Source organism: Lissotriton vulgaris, chromosome 7 (assembly GCF_964263255.1).
Source record: "Lissotriton vulgaris chromosome 7, aLisVul1.2, whole genome shotgun sequence".
Lineage (NCBI taxonomy): Eukaryota > Metazoa > Chordata > Amphibia > Caudata > Salamandridae > Lissotriton > Lissotriton vulgaris.
The window spans coordinates 1,107,341,589-1,107,352,791 of NC_141695.1; the positions used below are offsets into that span (position 1 = coordinate 1,107,341,589).

The window sequence follows — 11,203 nt, forward strand, 5'->3', positions numbered from 1 at the left end:
GAGTCAGACCGGAGCGATGAGCAGCCAAGCTCTACTGATAACTTACCTTCTCACAACTCTGCTGGAAGGAGACATTTCCAGCAATGAAAATAAGGTTTTGTGGACTCATTTTCCTGTATCAAAAATGTGCACACAAAATTAATTTGTGAAGTAATTCTACTCCTTCAAACAGGTTTTGCATCGTTTTTATTACTATGCGGCCTACATTAGGCTGATTCTCTACCCTCAGTTTTGCACACACATAAAAAATAATCAGAATGAGCATTTTTAAAGTTGCTCAACTATGCTGTCTTCCCAGTTAAATGGTCAAACATGACATTTTATTGGAAGCGTGAGAGACTAGCTTCGAATCTTAGGTACTAACTTGGACTGGATGCAGTCATACTATACTCACAATAAAAATTAAATCAGGATTATGACATCTGAATCATTCAGTTGACAGATCTGGAATGACATTCACTAGGATATGCCATTTGCCTCAGGTAATTCGGTAACTCTGCAAGCACACCAGCACTTACAGCAGGACGTGATAGCACTCAGATTTATCTGGAGTAGGAAATTGTTTGGGGAAACAGATAAATTGCACATGCTGCCTGGATCTAATTTTTCACTCAACAAGAAAGATCTTTAACAGCAACAAAATACAGATCCAGATGCCAAGTGGCACTGCAAACAACTCATCGGGCCTGATTCCAAGAAACATTCCCAGAACAAAGTCAGAAATCCAAGCATAATCTTCAGCAGAGAAACTAACCATCTCCCACAGGTTAACCCAGTAATCAATGTGGGCAATTTTGTATGTTTCCATGCCCAGCAAAATTCTACAAGTACATTAAATGACAAGCACAAGCTCAAATGATACCTGATCATGGTGCCCCTTGACAACGTTCAAGCTCATGGTATCCACATCATACTCCTTAAAAAGGTCATTGACTTTATCACCTATATGTGGATGACACCCAACTGTATATGAAAATCTCCTCACCAGAAGACTTCATCTCCCTCAACACTATCCTGCAGAATACTCAAAGCTGGCTCACTGACAACCACCTCATGCTTAACACCAAAAAAACGGAATTCCTCCTCATCTCCCCACCCAATCACACACCCTAGATAGACGTATGGTTGAATCAGCTAACTTACTTTGACTGTGCACCACTCATCATTGACTGCGCAAAATCCCTGGGAGTCACCATAGACAAACACCTGACCATTCAGGCGCAAATATCTAAAGCCCCCATGGGAGCCAATCACCAGTTGAGTTTACTAAGGAAACTTAAACCCCTCCTCCCACAGTCTGACCTAAAAATGGCGGTACAAGCCCTAGTGTTACCAAGACTGGACTATGGAAGTACCACTCTATACGGTCTCCCCAGATATAAGTTGGCACCGCTGAGGGCACCTCTTAACGCTGCAGCCAGACTGGTCGGTCTCAGGATCTAAAAGAAATAGCCACATTTCCCCTACCTTGAAAGCTCTGAACTGGCTGCCCTACGAGGCAAGAATACACCTAAAGATCGCTTGCATGACCCATAAAGCCCTGCACAGCAATACCCTCAGTTACTTAGCAATAAAACTAGAATGACCGGGAGGGTGGAGACAGTTGCGAAGTGCGAGCTCACTACTACTGAACCCACAGTCCTTCCATAAAACGAGTACCGGGCGCAAAGCTTTCTCAGGGATTGCACCGAAGATTTGGAACTCCCTACCTCCAGCTGTACGCGGAATCCCTTCCTTTACCTCCTTCAAAAAAGAAGTGAGAATGATTCTACTGAACAAATTCACATCCTAAGGCATCATACTTTACGCCTACCATGATTTATATCTGTCTACTGCTTTTGTATTGAACTGCGAATACCAAATGTATGTATACTTTCTCATCCTGCTGAGGTTGAATAACTGTGTAATGTGATGGCTCTGATTCCCTCGTGGATCACTCACCGCCGAGTACTAGGCACCTATGCCATCCATATATATTATTATCTACTTTTTTGTGCTGAATTGCAAATACCAATTGTACCTTTACTGCCTCAACCTCCTAAAGCTGAAAAACTGTGTAACATGAATTGCTCCGATTCCCTCGTGGATCATTCTTTGTTGACTACCAGTCATCTAAGCTATCTATTTACTATTACCTACCTCCTTTGTATTATGGTGAGCACCGAATGTATGTACACCCCTTCAACCATCTAATGTTCAATTATGTTATGTTGTAAAGCGCTCTGATACCCTCATGGGTCACGCTCGAGCTATGTAAAACTTTATAAATAAAATAAGTAAATAAATAAATTAACACAATAATGCAAATAAAAAATCAAGTGAAGAGGCAGGGACCCTCCCTGAAAAACACCACCATTTCAATCCCTCTTTGAAGCAGTTCCACTGACTTCTGCAGGAATCTAGGTCTAGGAACCAAATGTGGACATTCTGCATCGAAAGCCAATGTTATACAGAGAAACAGACCCACACAGTGGGCCAGACAAGGACCGATGCTCAGCCAGCAGTCAGATCATCCACCAACAGAAGATCAAGTGCCTAAAACACTGAACATTTTCAAGGCATCTACGAGAGGGCAACCCAACCATCTCCACTGAAAGCGCCTGAAAACTGACCAGTCATACATGTGTTCAACATTAAAATGACTAAATGAAGTTGAACACGTGATCATCGCACAGACTTGCTAGTCTATTATGTTTTTTACCCAGAAACAAAGTGGTAGAAAAAATAACAAAACAGGGTCCACCCCTCAACCCCAAATGGAGGTCCTCACCACCATTAACCTAGCACCTGTCCTCAATAATATTGCCACTGGCCCGGTCAATAAAAATATATCCTTAAAGTACACTGATAATGGTGCTGGTCTGGAATAAACTGACACAGGATACTGTATCGGAATTGGAATAAAAACAATAAATATAGAATTAGTGAAGAAAAATGCACGTCCTTGTGAAAGCCGCAAGAAATTACTACATAACTAAAATTAAATCACTTACTCTGAATGCAATTTTCTGTGTAGTAATGTAAACAATATATATCACAGCATAGAACCGAAGCTTCAACTGCAGAAGGTTGCATCTTTTCCACTAGAATCAAGACAATCAGCTTTAAAAATCGTAGTTTACATATTTGAGAGTGTGTGTGAGTCCTAAGGGAACGCAGCAGTACAATGTGCATGTGTTGTACATGTGCATGAAGGACAAATTGCACATGTAATTTCTGAAGAGTCATGCAAAATTGGGTGTACCCAGGGCTTGAATCGGGGTACCACGCAAGTGGACGGTGTCCCCCCACTTATTTTACCAGGAGCTCGATTACTGGAGTAAATGGAGCCACACATTCACTCTTTGGCCTCTCTGGGGCAAGATGGGAGCTCATTCAGAACGCTGATCACGCGATGGCGTCTCTGCTGCAATCGCATCTAAGGGGTGAGCCAGGGGAGGCAATGAGTCTGATGGTGCAAACCACCTTTCGTGACGTCACTTCCTGTTGTGACGTCAGCGTCACCCCACTTCTTTTTTTAGGACTTGTGTCCTGAGTGTACCCAAAACGACTAGTCAAAATGTAATCTTGTAATTTTGCTGCCGAAAACCATGACTAAATGGCACAAACATGCAGCAAATTAACACAGGCTTACAATATAGCCCCTGGTGGTGAATTACTATAAAAGTAAAGTGGTCAATGCCACCTCCGTGCAAATGTGCATCACTTGAACAGTTTGTGTTGTCCGGCCCTAGATGTGCAAGAAACTCCGCAAAGTCATCTCACCGACTCTTCTGGAGCCCAAACATGCACAGCACAGCTGTCTTGGCAACAAGAGCAACGGAACTACTGGTGCAAAATCATTTGTAACAAGCATAACTCTAACGTGCAAGCACAATTTCCTCTTTTGCTCACTATTAGAGCACAACTTCATTTTTAAAAACAGACATTTCAGAACCTGATGAGGTTCTGAGGGAGCAGCCCGTATTCGGTGATACATTTAGCTCGCAGGAGGTCAGCAATTTCGGAGCCCAGAAATTTGGCACACGTGATCAACATCTTGTTGAGTGAGCACTTGAAATTCAGAGTGACTTCAAATGATATGCCGAGTTTACATTTAAAATATGAATATCAAAATAGCAAGGGTGTGTTGAGTGACCTCCACGCACACATGTGTGTTCCTGTCAATCAGGAGCCTGCAGCATTTCCCATTTTAGATCAGCTCACACCTGTGAGTGTCCTTTGCCGAATTTCTGCTTCATAGCTTAATGGTTTGTCCAAGACGCCATTTTTGAAGGCGCTAAATTGAACTTTAATATGTAATCTGGAGCTAAATGGCTGGATCTTGATGCTAAGTGTGAATATTGCACTCATCTATTTAGGATTAAAATCTGTAAAAGGGATCGAAGTAAAATGACAGCTCAGGCTTCTCAGTAGAGGCCTGCACAAAGATTACAGTTCCCACAAAATAAAATATGACTTCAGCCCTCTAGCTGCTGTTGCAGAAGCTTCAACAATGGACACTGTAGTAACACCACATACAAAGGAAAGGAACAGAGATGCGCCCCTCCTCACAAACAAAAGGTCATTAGGATTCAGCTTCTGTTGCTATGCCAATGACAAAAGTACTCGTGACACTGGATGGATGTCAAAGAGCACAGGCAGCAATCACCCCCACAAGCACTTGAAGGAGTTTGATTGAAATTAAGCGGTGACATCATTGAGGCATTAACCAATGGAGAAGAGCTGTGGTCAACTTCTACCTGCACTCTGTATATTTTCCAGCAACATTCAACGGTAAAGACTATGAACTTCTCACTCTTCCACTCAACTCTAATACAAGCCTGCGTTTTATGATCTAAGGACAATAAGAAAAATAGTTATGTACCGCCTCCTTCAACATAAGGCAGAGGAGTGAATGATCTGATCTTATCAGTGCTCAACCACCCAAATTGCTGGTTTCTGTGGATCTGTGATACCTGCTACAGGTGACCTGGCATTTCACAGCATGTCTCTTGCTTCTGGTGCACAATATGGTAGGAATTAGCTGGTATTTATAATTTGCTCAGAAAGTCTCATTTTATATTTCACAGTTTCTATTATGCTAGAGGCGGGGGCAAAAGGCAGAGGGCTACCTGGGTAGTTTGAGAGAGTGCCCCTTTAGGAGGGCTTTAAGGGAACTAAAACATAAGCAGCTACACAGGGCCAACCTAATCAGAAGACCGGTGTTGTGCTGTGTGGTCATACAGAAAAAGGGGTGGGTAATCAAAGAAGGCCTATTAATCCATTAATCCACAACATGTGAAAGACAGAGATGCTGTCAAATAAGTAAACTGTATGCCACATGGGCAAGAATGGGAGTTGGTGAGCATTGTCCATGAACCTTTTCAAGGACAGTATGCCAACCACTGTACAAATGCACCTCATAAGAGAGGAGCAAAGTGGGGGAACAACCAGGGTTGCAACATGAGCAGAAAGTACACAATCTGTAAGAGATCCAGATTTCAGACTCATGATGGGCAGATGGGGGCACAATGTGAGGAGGGCTTCACGCCCTTAGACCTTCTCATGCTTTCAAAGGCCCTTAAAGGCAGACAGGCATGTGGGGTCAGCCAGGATGGGTCAAGACTCAGACCATAGCCAGACTAGCACTGTGCACATGCGAGGATGAGAGACGAAGGGCTTTGAAGGTTGCTGCCCTGACAGCACAAGAACAAATGAACTCACTCCATGTTACCCTTCTGACTTCACAACTCCAAGTGAGACTCATTTTCTTTCTTAGATCACACAGGCCCTTGCTCCTTCTAGGTCTGTATGACTAGGTATCCTCCTGCCCCTCTAGAATTTCTTCTGAGACAATGTACATTGTCATTATAAGAAGGGAATAAGATTATAAGCAACACACTCCAAATGTACATATGGCTACATGCCTGTTCTCTCAGTGGGTTATCAGGAGCTACAGAAGACCTACACTGAAGTTGAGTTTTGGAGATCAGAGATTACAGTGTAGGGTGGTTAGAGGGGAAGGTGGTGGGGGAACCAGCAACAGAGAAAGGGGAAGGCCACACATGAGGAAATAAACAATATACACACACACAATAACTAGTCGATATGCAGACCCTAAAAAGGGGATTTTAGCAGCTGTTACAACAGAACAAAGTTAGCCAGAGCTGAGGAAAAGGCTAATCCAAGTTTTTCAAATGGCTTTGAGGTCAGCAGAAGTACAAACGCATGTTCTCTTAGTTCCCTGCCAGCATCTGAAGAAGGCCCGCACTGGAAGAGAGTATGGGAGAGAAGGACTAGAAGGAGAAGGGACAGGTGGCAACAATGGTACCCGATGGGACTAAAGGTGAAAAATGAACCAACAACAGAGATGGGGACATAAAACGCCTGAGGTAGAGAGCAATGCACACATAGAATGTATTCCTTAGCAAAGCCAATATATCTCACTTTTTTAAACATGCAAAGGCAAAGCAAATCGCTCCGGCTATTTGTTAAAAAAAAGTGGTTAATAGTTGGGTGATTGTGTGAGTTGCTCCTGGTTGCCCTAGAAAGACAATATAAGGAAGCAACCTCTTGGGCTCCAACAGAGAAGAAGCTGGGAGTAGCTTCCCTTGTTGAACAGACTGCATCAGGAGAACTAATATATATCCTCAAAGAAGAATGCCAGGAGCTTTATCTTTTGACTCTTTTTATGTTCTAAGTGGTGAGTTTAAAAGGTGTAAAGAGCAATATATTGCATAGTAAATACTTTTGAATTTTGCCCAATATTTTTGATGCATCTGTAAGAAAATCTGTATGTGTGCATTTCTTTACTTTGGGGCAAAAAAAGCTGTAATTCCAGCAAGACGTAATATCTTGGCAGTAAAGTAACACAACTGAATGTGTAAGTATGATAAGTGAATAGCCTTAGCCCGTCTCAAAGACAAACAGTGGCACTTGAGAAATCAAAAAGCCATAAAAAAAGTCCTTAGAAAGTCGTTATGTCAGTTGACATAACCCAAACTGACTTTAAATTACAGACTACCCTTGATTTGCAGTCAATCCAATTAATTTCAACCGTATTATTGGTCCCACAAGCCATCAGCAGTGCAAACTAAAGATTTTGCGGCACCAGTACATGTCAAGAAAGAATATTCAGTATTCACAAAATGAAGAATGACGAGGAAGTGGCGGTTTGAGCATCCAACAGATGACAGTGTTTAGCAACCCAACACTAGTTGTATTTTTGGGCTAGAGACAACTTTAGCTGTCTCACCACCATTTTTCCGAAAAATCAGGATTAAAAAAATGGTCTGGTCAGTCCTCATCAGCAATTGATATGTTCAAGTGCCATTCATGCGTGGTTTCCACCCACCACAGCGTGGCGCAATTGGTCAGCCCACTTCTCCCATTGGCCATCTTGCAATGTGAGTGACAGGATTTTAACCTGATCTCATGTGCACCGCCACCTGAAAAAGAGTGCTCTTCTGCAACAGGGCTGGTGTGCCTCGGCTACTGCACCACTCCTTTATTTTTATGTTTGTTGATTTTGTATATTACATATTTTTGCCAAAAAAATATATCTTTTTTGCTTGATGAGATCTGATCTTTTTCCAATGCTTGTTGTAGATTTGTTTTAAGTTCCTTTCAGGGCGTTTCTCACAGGTGTATTTTATACTTGCAATACAGACACATTATTCTGAGTTCTTGGAAAAATTGAGAGTGTCTGGTTATCTGAAATACGAGTGAAGTTTGAGTGTGACTCCTTGTACTGTCTGCAATGACTCCAGGTGTATTCTCCCAGACCACATGGTGCAGCAGAAGGAGACCTGGCAAGCTGCTCCTTTTCTCAGTGTTTGGAGACCCACCTGCGAGCAGTGCCTTCTACTCACTAAGTGTTGTGGAATATTCCACTATCCGTGAAGCGCAGCCTTGTGTGTGTGGCTGACAGAAACGGAAAGTACAGCACACTGTGGCTTTAAAGAGTATGATTAAGGACATTCCCCAGAGAAAACCTGCTGCTAGCGGTGACGCCATACTTCAGTGAATTAGTGCAAGGCTATTTGCACAACACACACATGACCTGAACGGGGAATAACAGCAAACACCGTTGGGACCCAGCTGGCAGCTGAGTGAGGTGTTGGCGCCAAGTCATATATAACCCAGCGCAAGCTCTGAGTGGGGTGAGTGAGGCGTCAGTAGGAAGGCCTGCGTCATGAGAATAACACCACAACAGGTATTTACTGACTGGAACTAGAAGCAGCTGGGGGTGGAGCCACGGAGGACAGGCATGCTGTATCTGTGAGCTGCGTCATCTTTTCCGTGCTCTAAAGAGAAGTTGTGTAAAACAGCTTTTAGACTTGGACAATATTAATACTGTATTTTATGTATCACCACATGTTACTGTTGTGTGACTACCACTGTTAATTAATAGATGATGTTGCTATTCAGCTCAGCTGCACTCAATTCATCATTCTCAGAAAGATGAAATGCAGAGTCATTCCTACTGGGACTTAATCACGAAAACCCATAAACGATGCCAAGGTTGCCAGATGATTCGATGTCAGTAGAGACTGTGTTTACGCACGGGTTGGAATTACGAGCTTGTAGGCATTTACGCATCCAATAATTAGTGAAACCTGCCAAAATTTAACAGGGAAAAACATGTGGTATTTACCATATCATGTGGCGTTTGGTGCGTTAAACACCAAAATCCATGTTAGTCCCCATGAACTCGTGAAAGGTGTTATTTATCGCACCCATACCCCGTGGTATCCTTATGCATCAGTGGTGACAAATAACGCCCTCGTACATAAACAGGCCCTATGTTACAAACATATGTATGCAGCAGATACACTAACCCTTTGTGCTGCCTTACTGTCTTCAAGTGACTGCCCTTGGGAGCTGCTGCAATTTATGCTCCACCTAAGTCATTAGTATTCATTACTGCGCCATTGCTGTCGGAAACCACCTGGCCACCACCAGCCCCTCAGCAGTCAGTGCGCTACCGGCCAGACTACCACACAGCCTCATCAAAACAGAGCAGCCACGTGCACCATCTCTTGCACCATGGGAACCGGCTCACCGGGGTCGGTGCGAGGCTAAGTGACACAGTGACGCCTCCCGAGCAATTCCAGAAAGTTGGAGTGTTCTCAAAGACAGGGCTACGTGTCTTCGCCTTCAATAGCACAGCAGACCACGCGCTCCCTTCCTCAGCACACTATAAACACCTGGACACATGTGCCCGTCCGACACTGCTGCACCGGCTCTCACACGCACGCGCCAGTGTGTGCCCTGTGATTCATGTGTCCCACTGCATACATCAAAAGCCATGCAGAATACGTGGTTTTGCAGAATCCTGAACCCCAAGCCACGACGCCGTCTGACATTCCTTCTCAATCCACACATCAGCATAACCAACTTCACGTTTTAAAAGAGCACGCCATCTCGGTTCCTAAGTGCATGCAGGGGACTTTCATTACATTTTAGAAGTATAGAAGTCGGAAAGGAGAAACCTTGAGAGAACGGTGTGTAGAGGTGGGATGGGGACAAAGTAAGAGGCAGATGGATGAATGGATGGATGGATGGACCACTCTGTAGGGTGAGGCGGTCGGTGGGGTGGGTGATAGATGGCATTGATGGATGTAGTCAATGGATGGATGGCTGTGTGATTTAGCAGTGTGGATGGATCAGGTGTGTGGGGTGGGTGCATTAATGGGTGGATGACAGGGTAGATAGATAGATAGGTAAACAGTGTATGCACCTATAACTAGAGAATGCAAACACCTCCGAAAGAAAGGAACTCGCCGTTTCTTTCCATCACAACTTACCCTGGAGATGGTCAGAGGGGTGCTGAAATCCTTGCCACCCACCAATCTAAAGCCCCAGGGCGAGGGTCCGTTAATAGTGACCGTCTGCGCCATGGCGAAGTTTGCTGCTTATCCCGCGGAGCTGCTATGCGAACAGCGTGTGAGCAGTAACTCCTGGCCGGGCTGGAGCTCCGCGCGCTGCCTGGCTGCTCCTGCTGAGGTGAGGTTTATCACTGCACTGGACGCAGCCTCCCTCGCCGGGTTACAGGAAACCACAGGCGGCACGGGCGACGAGAGGAGCGAGCGCCCCCTAGTGTGCAATCCCCGCAACCACCACCACAGACATCTTCATAACTTCAACCAGGCATCTCGGAGCTTTGTATTAAGTGACAAACCACTCTTAAAACACGAGTTCGTTCAGGACTCTGAAAACTCCCAAAACGCAACCCCGTCATCAAGTACAACGAATAACTATTTCACATTTCCTGCGAAAATGATTTAAGTTTTCTTGTCATTTTTCCACTATAACGATCATACCGTACACTTGAATTTGGCACAGCATTGGTCCCATGGCGGGGTTCTAAATTAAAAAAAGACATTCTTGATTGCTAATCATCGGGAAATGGATATCCTAGGCTCCCTGTGACGCAGGGCCTGCTGCTAGGCATGCTTCCGAGGAGGTTGGGGTTCGTTGTACTTTGTACATTTGTCAGTTTGGATTGGGGATGTTGCTCCGGTGCTTTTGAACCCGTTCCACATTGTTTTAAGCCTGTCATTTGAATTAAGTGCACTGGACGAGCTGTTCTGTCATCTCAGAGCCACGGGGAAAAATATACTCGAAGAAAGGACCGCAGTGCAAGCCAACGCGGCGCTGAAAATGTGTTTACCAGCTCCATATTGAACCGAGTCAGCGAGCCAACCATTTAAAGAAGCTTGGGAGGCGTGGCTTGGCTGGGGTTCTCTCCACAGGCATTTTGGAAAAACTGTAGCCAAACACGGCATACCCAGGTACGTATTGTCAAATAATTCTTCATGGATTTCCACAGTAAAACAGCATATGTCCTCTGCAGCAGCAACAACTGTATGTGCCCGAATTCATCCGAAAATAGTGCACTTTTTAAACACAATGATGCTTTGCAACTCAGCAGCACAAAAATGTCCACCTTTCATTTTGAAGCAGACGTGGGTGGACTTCTCAGCAGGACACTACAATTCCACCAGGATACCTGTATGACAGACCTGGAGGCCCCACAGCAGGGCCAAAGCTGAAGGGAGTGCCTGGCCACTCCAGTCTGTGCTACAGCACTACAAAAGGGGGTGGTAATGGACGGAGCATCTGAACCAATCAAACACTCACACCCAGTCAAAAGATCTGGGTTTAATCCATCAACGTTCTTTAGCCCACTCTGCCACCCCAGTTCAGACAAGGCTAT

The 11,203-nt window shown here is 44.4% G+C and overlaps 1 protein-coding gene across 1 annotated transcript in view; it reads right to left on the reverse strand.

The window, feature by feature from the left end:
• Positions 1-10,050, reverse strand: part of PDLIM4 (PDZ and LIM domain 4) — a 732,081-nt gene extending 722,031 nt beyond the window's left edge. The window contains exon 1 of the mRNA XM_086931561.1: positions 9,792-10,050. Coding sequence (XP_086787687.1) covers positions 9,792-9,884 — 93 coding nt within the window. The 5' untranslated portion in view covers positions 9,885-10,050. The remainder of the gene's footprint in view (positions 1-9,791) is intronic.
• Between the last annotated feature and the right edge of the window lie 1,153 nt (positions 10,051-11,203).